The sequence below is a fragment of the Emydura macquarii genome, unplaced genomic scaffold, assembly GCF_026122565.2.
Source record: "Emydura macquarii macquarii isolate MOO-44397 ecotype Brisbane River unplaced genomic scaffold, CSIRO-AGI_Emac_v2 contig_587, whole genome shotgun sequence".
NCBI classification, from domain to species: domain Eukaryota; kingdom Metazoa; phylum Chordata; order Testudines; family Chelidae; genus Emydura; species Emydura macquarii.
In genome coordinates this window covers 13,903,259-13,915,819 of record NW_027130724.1, presented here as the reverse complement: position 1 = coordinate 13,915,819, position 12,561 = coordinate 13,903,259, and the positions used below count along the sequence as shown (strand labels likewise).

At 40.2% G+C, this 12,561-nt stretch overlaps 1 protein-coding gene across 1 annotated transcript in view; it reads left to right on the top strand.

Annotated features, from left to right (window-relative positions):
• The window catches only part of DENND2B (DENN domain containing 2B), a 163,904-nt gene extending 155,802 nt beyond the window's left edge, over nucleotides 1–8,102 (top strand). The window contains exons 18-21 of the mRNA XM_067540751.1: nucleotides 2,151–2,262; nucleotides 3,212–3,451; nucleotides 6,618–6,704; nucleotides 7,176–8,102. Coding sequence (XP_067396852.1) covers nucleotides 2,151–2,262; nucleotides 3,212–3,451; nucleotides 6,618–6,704; nucleotides 7,176–7,210 — 474 coding nt within the window. The 3' untranslated portion in view covers nucleotides 7,211–8,102. The remainder of the gene's footprint in view (nucleotides 1–2,150; nucleotides 2,263–3,211; nucleotides 3,452–6,617; nucleotides 6,705–7,175) is intronic.
• The last annotated feature ends 4,459 nt before the right edge of the window (nucleotides 8,103–12,561 follow it).

The window sequence follows — 12,561 nt, the reverse complement described above, 5'->3', positions numbered from 1 at the left end:
TCAATTTAAATTTTCACAGTTGTGGGACATTATGGGGGTCAGACAATAATTACTTAATGACAAGCAATGTTGAGATTAAAAAAGTTAAAGCTTTATAACCCTTAAAACACAAATTGTCAACATCATATATCAAAACATACAAAGTTAATAGCTTTAAATCAAACTCAAATAAGTTCTCAAGCAGCGTTTTTCTTACTTTGCCTATCTGTAAATTTTGATTATTATCGATGGAAATATTTTTTCATTGGCTTGAGTGTGTACAGTCAAATCAATGTTTTTCAACATTTACCAGTAAAAATCAAATCCTTCCAAGCCTAAAAATAAGCAGCTTTGCAGCTCCTTTAATCAGGTGGTTTAAAGAAACATAATGGAGCTATGGGTTCAATGGAGAAGCTCCAACTGGAACAGTGCAATAAACTGCAGATTAGAAAATTCTGAATCTTTTCTGTTTCCTTTGGAAATAAATAGTATTCCTAGAAGATGCCAAGGGAGCTGACATTTAAAGTTGCTTTACTGTTGCTTTAAAGTGGATCTAGCTTATTAGCAGCCTCTTGGCAGAAAGCTGACATTCTCCAGTAGTTGCCAGGAAGTGGAAGGCAGGTTTGCAGGATTGCAGCCAGGGAAGGAAGCAGTGGGATGTGTCTTCCCTGGCTGCAGCCTGACAAACCTGCCTTCAGGGAAGGGGGGCTGCAGTCCAGGTGGCAGAGGTCTCCATAGGGAGCAGGGACACTGGAGGCCTGTGGGGCTACATGGTACCTCTTTCTGTCCTCTCCAGATTGTGCCCTGCCCCACTGTTGGGGCCCATGCTCAGACACGTCCCAGCACTTCTTTCCCTGGCTGCAGGCCCCGGTGCCACGGCCGGGCACAGCCCTAAGAGTGCAAGGAGAGGTACCGTGAATCTCCATGGGCCCCTAGTGCCCATGCTTCCTGTGGAAAGCCCTGGCATCCCCACTGCTGCTCCACTCCCAGCCTCCCCTCCCAGCCCACATTACTGGAACTCTACCAGGGGATGCCCTGTTGGGCCAGGATGCGGGCACCCCAGCCCATTAACACACCATTCTGTGTGGATGGTGGTCCCCAGGCGCAGGCAGGTTTGCAGGGCAGCAGCCAGGGAAAGCATGTCCCAATGCTTCCTTTATTCCCGGTAACCTGCCTGTTACCAGGGCCTTTATTCCTGAAGAAGTTCTTAATAAGCATCGTGCCTTTGCCAATATTAATCCCTTTAACATTCAAGGCAGTGGGATGGGTTTGGTTTCCAGCCAGATGTTGCTATTAACCAGAAGTTGTTAAAATCAGAACTGCTGTTAAGCAGAATCTACTGTAATACAGAGATAAATCCAGGGCTAAAGAGACCACTTGAACTTTTCAACATAATTTTAGCAAGACAACAAGCACAAGTGGAGGTGATAAGATCAGGGCAGAAAAAACTGAGGAAGAAGTTTACAGGTGGAGAGGAGAAAGATGGAGGATGATTTACTGGGTTGTGGGATAAGAAGAAACCTTGGAAAAAGGAAGATAAAGAATCACCAGTTCCTGAAAGTAATGTGGCACTAGATAATTTACAAATAAAACAGAGTGCACTGAGTCAACAGTATATACCTGTTCAAGTAAAGTTTAGGCAAACCGATAAGCTTACTCTCAAGATTCTCTGCAACTCTAGAAGTTTTATATCTACTCATTGGTTCTGGATCAAACGTTAAATATGATGTGGAGAATACTTGCAGGAAAATAAGCAAAAGATGAACTATCAAGAATTGAAGACGCTTCCAGAACGCAGCTGTGTGTATGTGTTGCTATGCCTTGCATATTGTGTATATTCAGGAAACACTGTTATTTGGAACCCACCATGCCTATATGGTTCGTTTATATTGTTTGTTGGGTAACAAGCACGTTTAGGGCCTATATGTATTTACCTTGCACTCCAGTAGCATGTTATCTTTTCTGACCTCAGTCTCATGAAAAACACTATAAATAAATTCAGAAATATATAATAGAGGCACATAAGGTTTCATTATTTTATTCATGTAGCCATTAAAGTAACAAACACAGAATATTTTATTTCTGAATTCTAGGCCTTGAAAAACCATTGACTGCAAAAGAGCATATAAGGAAGAAAACAGTCTAAAGAATATTTTTTTCCCCTTCTTTAGATGGATGATGAAGACACACTGTTACCTAGGAAATTGCAAGCTGCTCTAGAGCAGGCTCTAGAGAGAAAGAGTGAACTGATAAACCAGGATTCAGATAGTGATTCAGATGATGGTAAAATAATTTGGAAACAAGTTTTATTTACGTGTGTGGGTGGGTGATATTATGTGCTTGGGACCAGAAGAAAGAAACAAGGGCCTTATTTCAGAAAACTCATCATCTCACCCCACAGCTACCTTTTGCAACATCAACTTACATTTCAGAATTGGAGTTGATGATTGATGGCATGTAGTATAATTTCAAAGCACTGTAATACATTAACAACCTGTTTAAAATACCTTTTAAATGCCACAATGTACACACTTCCATAGATGTTGTTTAACCTTTACTCAAACAGAGACTTCGATGTTAAAAATCAAAGACACAGTTAGTCCAAGTCTATCCATTTTATATTTATTTCTATTAAACTTCGCTTTAAATATGTAAAGCCACTTTAATGTCTCTGAGGTATTCAGAAGTGATAAGAACTGGATCTACAATAAATCTTTTTTGATACATTTTTTGTAAAGGTTTATTGCCCTCAGCACAAACATTTTAACGCTCAGGATCATTCGGAAGCATGCTAACTATCAAGGAATCTCTGAAGTAAAGTTCAAACAGCAGAGACACAGTTCAGATTAAGGCCTCAAAGATTAATTTTTAATTCTACATCTTCTGAGGACCCCGTGTGGATTTACTCAGTAAAGCAAACTATATGCTGAGTTTGGGGTATGGAAGATCTGCTATTACTTTGATTGACAAATGTGGTTGTAGTGCAGTTTATGCATTCCACATCCAATTAATTAATTTTAATGAGTAAAGGGAAGAAGGGGGTGGCAGGGCATTCATGTGTTTTTAGGTGTTGCAAGTCTTTTTTTCAGTTATGATTATTATAATTCTAGTTAGACATTTTGGGAAATATTAAGTGGAAACATTAAATCCAGTGCAAGTGACCAAGCAGGGACCTTGAACTGCAGCTGTTCTTCATCTGATTTGGATGTTATATTGCTGCTTTCTTTTGCAGAGTGTAACACCCTGAATGGATTAGTATCGGAAGTTTTCATCCGATTTTTTGTGGAAACAATTGGCCACTATTCCCTGTTCCTAACTCAGAATGAAAAAGGGGAGCGTGTCTTCCAAAGGGATACTTTCCGCAAATCTGTAGCTTCCAAGAGTATCCGTCGCTTCCTGGAGGTCTTTATGGAATCCCAAATGTTTGCTGGGTTTATCCAGGACAGAGAACTGAGAAAATGTAGGGCAAAAGGTAAGGCTTGTGATTCTCTTTGCTACTCAGCAGACTGTATTTGACGATTAATACACTTTCACGTTTTCACATGGCTTTAGCAATTACAGCTTTGTTTGCTGCCAAATATCCGTGCTGTAACTAACCCATTGCCAGACACATGATGCCCCGTTCTTTTGTGTTCCCTGGATTAAAACTGAAATGACAGGGTTTAAAGGAATGAATCTCATGCTTGTGACACTTCACATCTCTGTACATGAAATTAGCAAAGGAAAAAGTTGACTGCTCCACACCATGAAATAATGTAAAGAATACAGCTCATTCATGATTCTAGAACAGCTCTTGGATGTCTTATGTCAAATGAGGGTCAAAGTAAAAATGTGGGAAAAAACTGTTATATTGGTTAAAAGAAATCAGCAAATAAACAGGAGTGCAGGACATGATTTAAGGGACAGAATTTGGCCTGATCCTATAATCAGTCCCTTTCATATGAGAGATGTGTTTGTGTGATAAAGACTTCAAAGGTATTCTAAGTAGCCAGGGCTCTGCTCCTGCAAACCATCACTCAAATAGAACCACAGAAGTGTAGGACTGGAAGGGACCTCAACAGGTCATCTAGTCCAGTCCCTGCACTCAAGGCAGAACTAAGTAATAACCATTCCTGATAGTTGTTTGTGTAACCTCTTCTTTCAAATCTCCAATGACATAGATTCCACAATCTCCCTAGGCCATTTGAGTAGTCCCAGTGATTTAGTGTAAGACCCAACTAGGCAAACAGGCCATTAGCTGGTGGTTCAGACCCATCAGACCTGCCAGACTAGGGAGCCACTGGACTCCTGGTTCTGGTGCAGTATATGCTCTAATGAACCACTGAGCAGCCTGTGAAGCAGGCGGCAGCGTCTTTGGCTGAGGCTGCAGAGTACTGCACAGTGCTATCTGCTGGCAACTGCTGGAGCCCCCTGCGTGTGCTTGTCAGCTTAGTTTTGCTCCTCCCCCGGCCCAGGCCGGGCCCGGAAGGCAGCCTGAGAAGCTTCTCGGAAGGAAGTGTCAAGGGGACGCACAAGCAAGCTGGGACAATGCTGTAACCATGTGTGGGGGAAGGGGGGGCAGGGTTGCGGAGCGCACTGTATAGCCAGAAGCCTTCCTAGCTCTCTAGGTCAGAGAGAGGAGAGGAGATTCCGTAAGGTACGGCATTTGGAGGGATGAACACCCAAGGACGAGAGCTGGCATTTGGGTGGGGAGGTAAGGATGTGGGAGCTGGTGGGTAATTTGGGATGGATGCATTGAAAGGGGAAATGTGGGCCAGGGGGAGAGGTGGAAAATTGAATGTGGGGGAACGAAGGGGGGAGGTAACCTGCCTCTAAAGAGACCTATGAATAGCATGAGGTTTGCATTTGGCATCTACCCGATCACACTAAGTAACGTATTAAAAATGCCCAGGGAGGAAACCCCTAATGTATGCCCCAAGGCCCTTCCCTTGAATATATGCCTGGACCCCATTACACCGGCTCTCTTTCCCCTTTCACTCCCCTGTGCCTGCAAACTACTTAACCATGGCTTTAATCCTGCAATGAGCTCTGCAGGGATAGACGTGCACCTGTTTAAAGCCCGATTGGGGTTCCATGCAGACACAGGAGTCCCCCTGCCCAGAGCTTATTGAAGAATCAGGGCTTTGGGGACAAATTCTACAAAATGGATCTGCTGCCAAACACTGAGCAACTCAAACCCAAGTACTATAACTTCAACAAGAGCTGAAGGCCTGGAGCACCTCCTGGATTCTGCTTCTACTTGTGTGTTTGTCACAAGTTCTGACCTAGGTCACTTTGCACCTGGTAGTCTGGCCTTGTGCTTACGTGAGTATGGATTTGCAAGATCAGGCTGTACGTCAGTTCAGGATCAGTGATAAGGTTATATGTTGCTGGGTTATATAACCCTCTGAGTTCTGCTCTGGTTATTAAATTGCAAAGTACATATTCTAAATCTTAAAACTATCCTGGCAGTTTTTTAAGGGTGAGCCTAGGCATAAAAAAGTATTAGTTTTGGAGGCAGTCTAAGAAATCTTTATGGTGTGGAAAGCACTCTTAAATAGGCTTTCTTCGAAGGAAAGGAAATGTGAAATGGTATTTATAGCAGTAAATTGAATTACTGTTTCAAGCCAAGCACAAAGGGCAGGAAATTGAAATGGGAGATGGGCCCAACATCATTTGGAGTTCCTAAATTTCTAGTTCTTGTTTTAATTATCTTTCCAAGACTATTTTCTAGGATGTTTTGCTGTAGCTGTTTTATTATCCTTAGCGTAATTGGAGTCAGCACAATGCAAGATATCCTTATAACCAAGCAAATGTCCTATGCTGAATATCAGTTGACTTAAAGCCATATACTTGCTGCAGTTGTTACTGTTATTTATTATTTGTATAGCACCAAGAGTGTGTTTGGTACTTCATGGAGAGAGAGAACGATAAGGTCCTTGTGTCCCACAGCTAAGGGCCTGGTCTTGCAGTGAGCTCTGTATGGGCTCCATTGGATTTAGTAGAGCTGTGCATGGTACATGGATCTGCCCTGCAGGAGCTCATTGTAGGATTGGGATTAAATAGAAAACATTCAGATCTGTTTTGTGAAAATTATATGCAGAACTCTCTGTTTTAACCCAGGAATGCAACAGGTGTAGATTAACCACCTTAGTGAATACAGTTATGCTAAATGTTGATGCTTAGACCCAGCCAGGGACTCATTGTTAGCAGGAGTCCTGGATTGGAAGGAGGACTTGGGCACTCTGTTTCTCAGCAGGCTGGATGCTGGGAGAGTCATGAAAGCAACTCATGCTGTCTTTAAAACTTTGACACAGTGCCTAAGGTGGCTGATAACATTGCCGTTCGCAAGTTGAACTTAAGAGGAAACTGTTGTTCTGTCAAGTTTTCTAAGAATAAATTACTGGACAGGGAAAAGAAAAAAAAAAAAAAGGTGGTAGGAAGGGGAGGAAATTAATTTGGCTCTGCAAAGACCACAAATTCTTGAATATGCCCCGAGGGGAATGATGAAAGCAACTGTTGAAAAGTCTGCTCTTTCTTTGTGGGTAACAAAACTAAAATCGCTAGATTTTGATCCCCCTTTCTAAAGCATCTTCCCCCACTCTCCCTTTCACTTGGAAAGAAGACCAAAAATGCTTTATTTTATCCACCTCCCACAGGTCTCTTTGAACAGAGAGTTGAACAGTATTTGGAAGAGCTTCCGGACACTGAACAAAGTGGAGTAAACAAATTCTTGCGAGGTCTTGGTAAGTGAAGTCTTTTAAAGAAATTCTTTTAAAGAAATTAATAAATGGTCTTAAAGCACAGCTTTGCCCAGATTGAAATGTGATACTCAACTAGTAGTTTAATTATATAATTGTTAGATGTTATCAAAAGAAAATCAATAAAAATCTACTTGTAGCTAATAAAAGTAGGTTTTCTTATGGTCTTTGTTAAGAGAGCCTCATTCTAAATGGGAAAAAGTAACCTTACCTAACCATCATATATCTCTCCCCACCCTCCCTCCAAATAAATAAATAAATAAATAAAATCTGGAAGGGGACATTGCCTTTTATCAGATTTGGCTGTCCAGAATTTTAATACTTTTTTATATATAGTTGGTTCATTATATCGTGGTTATAGTACACATTTGAAGCCTTTTTAGAATAACATTCAGTTTCTCTTGGTTTTTCAATGTATGTTAGTGAGTGATGGATCATATTTTGTGTTTCCTGTAGGAAATAAAATGAAGTTCCTTCACAAGAAGAATTAACTCCATTCTACTGACATATCAACCCAAAGACTATTTATGACACTGTGCTTGAGACACCTACATCCTTTCAGATTCTGGTGTGGGAGCATGAGAAGCTGAATACAGCTTTAAGTGATTGCAAATGCTGTTTGACAGAGTGCCAGCAAAAACAAACAAACAAAAAATAGAAAGAAAGAAAAAAATTTATAATGATTCCCCTTTATGTATTTGGACAGAATTTGTAAATAATGTGCTGTAAGCTTTCTTTTGTAATGAGCAAGAAAAACTGTGGTAAATATTTGTATATTCCTGAGAATAACAGGTGCTTCTTTCTCTAGTATGAATTGAGTTATGCTTGGTGCAAAATAAATAGCTAATTATGTGCAGCTGACTGTCTCAGCAGAACCACTGACTTAAAGGATGTTTGCGAGAACTACATTGATGCCTGAATATTGTAGTAGTGAATGAACTCCAGGGTATGGGGGGAGAAGCTGTATGCAAGGGGACTGGTTTTATGTGACAGAATTTATAATTTTCTCTAGTTTTCCAGCTAATCCATTCCAAAAGAAAGAAATAATAAGTAACTTTGTAATAAGATACTTGGTTCACAACAGATTTTCCACTTGGTTTGAACTATGGTCAGTAAATTTTTTTTAATGCATTCTGCACTATGACTGCTAAACATGAGGAAATCTCAGTTCTTTGACATGCAAGCTGCAATGATTAGGTACAGTACATCCTTTCCTAATATATGTATGTATGGTTTTTAATAAACTTTGTAAATATACCTGTTTGTTTATGTTCATTGGATTCCCTCCCACATTTCTGCTGTCTGAATAGATACAGAAACAGAGTGAATTTGCTGTGATTTTTGTTGAATATTTTATAATTAAAATACAAAATGAATAATATAAACCTATCTCTTAGTAGGTTTGCTATTTCATGAAATTTATTGTAATCTATTTTCTTACCTGACACTAGATCATTCGGGATGTTACACGACAATCTATCTTACCATTCTATCAATTTAAATCTGCCAACAAAATCACCTTTCAAAACGTATTTGTTCAGGTTTATTCTTTTGGTGGGACAGTAACATATTAGTTTTGTCATTATTAACATAATAGCATAATGGTACCTGGACTAGTAAACTTTCATGTTGATTTTTGTAATGTGTTTAAATGCTCAACCTTCTCAAGATATGTGGATTTGGAGGTAGAAAGGAGTAATCACTGGTGGAAGAGGTGGATGACAAATCCCAGCCTTTGCCTTGAGTGCAGCTAAGGCCAGCCCTGACTTAGATGTATGTTAGTCATTTCCTTTTCTTTGCATTATCTAAGAATTAATATCCTAACCAATGCAGAGGGTTTAAGTAGGAAAGATGTACTGGCTTTGTCCTGGCCCTTTGCACAAGGGTGAAGTCACCCCAAATTCACCTAATTTTAAATGATTGAATTGATCCTTGAGCATTATTAGTAACATATCCATTGTCTGCTACATTGTTGTTCATTTATTAGCTTTCATTTAACTCCTTAGTTTTAAAGAGGATAAATCAGAAAAAATTTGCCAGCTTATCAGCTAATACAAATTAAGAAATGCTTCCTTCCCTTAAATACATTCTCCGTTTATATATTTTAAAGTTTTTAAAACTTGATTTCTGTGCTTACCAAGACTGGATTTGAGGCTTGCGCAACTCCTAATCTGTCAGTGGTTCAGGTTTGCTACCAGCCTCATAGAATAAAATGGAGGGTTTATTCACTGAGAAGGTGAAGTAATTTCCTTTCCAGCAATTATGTCCCTCACATCCGGTTCTGACGTAACAGTTTATCTTAAGGTGCATAAAATGAAATGTGTACAAAACTGAAAATACCAAGTGCCTTTGATACCGATGTAATTTATCTCTGTAATTTATTTCCTTTTTCACTAACATAATTTCATATTGTGCTGTATTTGGTTGCAAGGGCATCTCATTATACTGCTATATAGGATTTAGGCATGACCTCTGGACTTTGTTCCCTGGATTAGAAGTGATACTCTTGACCTTCTGAGGTTGACTCTTGCAGTTTTATAAATAACCCCTGCTAACAAATCTATGGAATAATATGAAATGTGTCCTCTAAGAAAATCATAGATACAGCACCTTGGCTAGAGGAAAAGACTACCATGGAAACAGATGTTACAGACGCAAGATTAAAATGGCTATAAAATACTCACATGCCAGGAGGGTGCTCTGTCATGGCAAAGCACTTATTGTCTCACATTGAAGCTGTCTCCCTTCATGTGTGCGTCAGCAACCTAGGTGGAAAGCTTACCAATTTTACTTTAATTTCCCATATGTTTAGCTATTATGTAGAGCATACCATACATTGTGATACACCCCCAAATCCAAATGTTGTTATAGGTTTGGTGCCCATTATGTAAGATCAATATTGGAGTTTTTAGAGGGTGATGGCCCATGTATATTCCACAGTATTGCAGATCCTTCCTTGATTCTAAAATGTGGCATGTGTAAATAATATAATCCTAATGTTTTCTGAAAATCTGCCTTTCAAGGCATCACACAAACAAAAAATATTGAGTTAATCATTCCCATCTGTCTGTTAGTCATTATAAAGTCCTGAACAAGGGAAAATTACTTAAACATCATTTAATATTGAAAGCAAAAATCTTCAGCAAGAAAAATCAGAACAGATAGTGAGATTTATGTTCTAGTGGCATAAAAGATTTGTATAATCCAGAAGTATAAAGAAATGCATAAAATCTTAATTTCTTATTGAGTTACAATAAAGATATGCAGGAATACCCAGTCTTGCCTATTGTACTTGTCTGCAGCACATAATTTTGTCTGAGTAAATCTCATTAGTTTCTTCATCACCATCAACATGGGATAATGGAATGTGGGTGGCTGTGTGGATCTTGTGTCTAACCTCGTAAATTTTTATGAAATGTGATAAAAGGGTACTGTTATGTTTGCTTTGGAGCAGAGAGGGTGAGATCCACAAAGGGATTTAGTGGTTGCAATGCAGAGTGTCATGGCGCTCAAAGTTAGCCACATAGAAAATCAAAATAAAAACATTGTGATCCACAAAGCCAAATTAGGCACATAGGCTCCCAATACAATGAATGCGGAGAGATAGGAGCCTAAGATGGTGATCCACAAAACCTTGTTAGGCAGCTCCCTGCCTAAACTAGAAAATAGGAGATGCCAGACAGGGATGTATGCTAAACCCCTCTCTTGGAGATAGGCACCGAAGTTCAGACTGTAAAGACGTGCCTAGCTGATAGTGTTCCACAAACAAGAACCAGGTGTCTAAGCAACTTTCTGAGGGAATAAGTCAGGTGTCTACCTCACTCAACACAAAAGAAGAGGAGGTCTCCCCCTTACTACTTTTAGCCCACTGGTTAGAGTACTCACCTGAGATGTGGGAGACCCAGGTTCAATTCTGTTATGCAGTAACAATGTGAATAGGAGTCTCCCACAACTCTTAGGAGAGTACTTTAGCTACAGAGCTATGGGATAGTCTGATGTGGGGCTACCTCATTCTCTCCTGTTGAAGCTGTTGCATTCTGAATAAAATATGAAAGTGATTGGAATAGGGGCACCGGACTCAGGATCTTCCCCTTCCCAGATGAATGTCCTAACCACTGGATGACAGAGACATTCCCATTCTCTCTCTCTGGGCATTAGGCTAGAAAGAGAGCACTCTATAGCCCACTGGTTAGGGCACCCACATGGGATGTGGGAAACCCCTGCTCCCACCACTCATTCATTATTTATTCAGAGTGCAACAACTTCAACAGGAGACACTGAGGAAGCCACACACCAGAATACCCCCTAGCTCTGTGATTAGAGCATTCTCATGAGTGGGGGGAGACCCCTGTTCAAATTTTTTCTCCCCCTCTGGCAGAGGTGGGGAATTGAACCTGCATCTCCCATACGCCAACCAACTGCTCTACCCACAGTCAGGGCTAAAAGTTATAAAGTGAGTACCACCTCCGCTTTCTCTGGCTGGACTTTGAATGGGACCCAGTCTGGTAGGCAACCGCTGAGCATGCCTACTGGATCAAGCCCCACAAGTGACTTAGGTGGCCGAATACCTGTCCTCTGGCTCATGAATTGTGCTGGGACTTAGGCAGGAGATAGGCATTCGGATGCCTAGATGGAGACAAAATGCAAGTGCCCAGAGGCAGGAACATAGGTGCCCTTAGGGAACTTTTACTCTGAAAAACTTATGTGCTGAGTGAGTTTAGGCACTTACAGGGCTTGGCAGGAATTTTGTGAATCGTAGTGGAGCCAAAACTAGGATTTAAGCGGTTAAGTCTGGTGTTTAGGCACCTAAGTACCTTCCTGGATCCCACAGAGAAATTAGACAAAAGGAGAAGAGAGATGTTTATGGGTCATGATGTACAGGCAATTACTGCACTCCACCTGGTAATTTTAGTCCAAGGTCACTACATAAATGTTTCCTGTTGTAACAGTGAAAAATTAGCCAGCAAGTAACAGTAGAGCCAGTTAGTGTTTTTATAGAATGTATGCTGCACTTTAATAGACATTTCAGGCTAGATTCTCAAATGCCTGAGTGCTTTCTGCCATACTATCAGTGAGCACTGAGGTAACCAGTCCAGGACTGATTCCAAGGGGGAATCCTCCAGTAGAGCAACAGAGGAGGTTCTTTTATGCAACCTCCTTTTACCTAGTGCCAGGATCGGAGGGAAAAGGAAATTTAATCATGCTGCCCCACAGCCACAGATCCTTGACTGTGGTTTTGGACTCTTCAGCAGTTTGAAGACTGTGCATTAGAGCAGTCTTCCAGGCTGCTTTAACTTGATGCAGAGGACTGACCCTTGCACAAAACCTGCAACAGGATCAAGATAATGTAAAAGTGAGTTTTAAATCAGTTTTGCAAACAAAATACTCAATGGAGCTATGATAGTTTGCAGTCTGACCTGCACTCTTTTCACATAGTTGCATCCTAAAAAATCTGGCCCAGAGTATTTGCTTTTCTGACACTGGGAAACATGGGAAGTTCTCATTAGTTGACTCCAAATGGTGTCCATTCCCAGATTTACTGTTTTTCAAGGAACATTAATATTTTTAAAGCTAACTTTCTAAAATAATTTTTTCCAGAAAATATTTTTTCTTAAAATGGCACCACATAATTTACACAAAGTATTTAGTGAAACGATTCATGTTGGTTTTTAGATGTTCTTCAAAAGATCTCATGCGAAATATTTCAATAACTAATGCTAAGAATATTGACAATTCAGAAGTTAACATTCATTGACTTTGAGAGTATGCTAAATCTGACTTTAAACAAACTTCTCTGCCAGCTTGACTACAAAGTTACCCTCTTTCCTTAATAAACAAACTC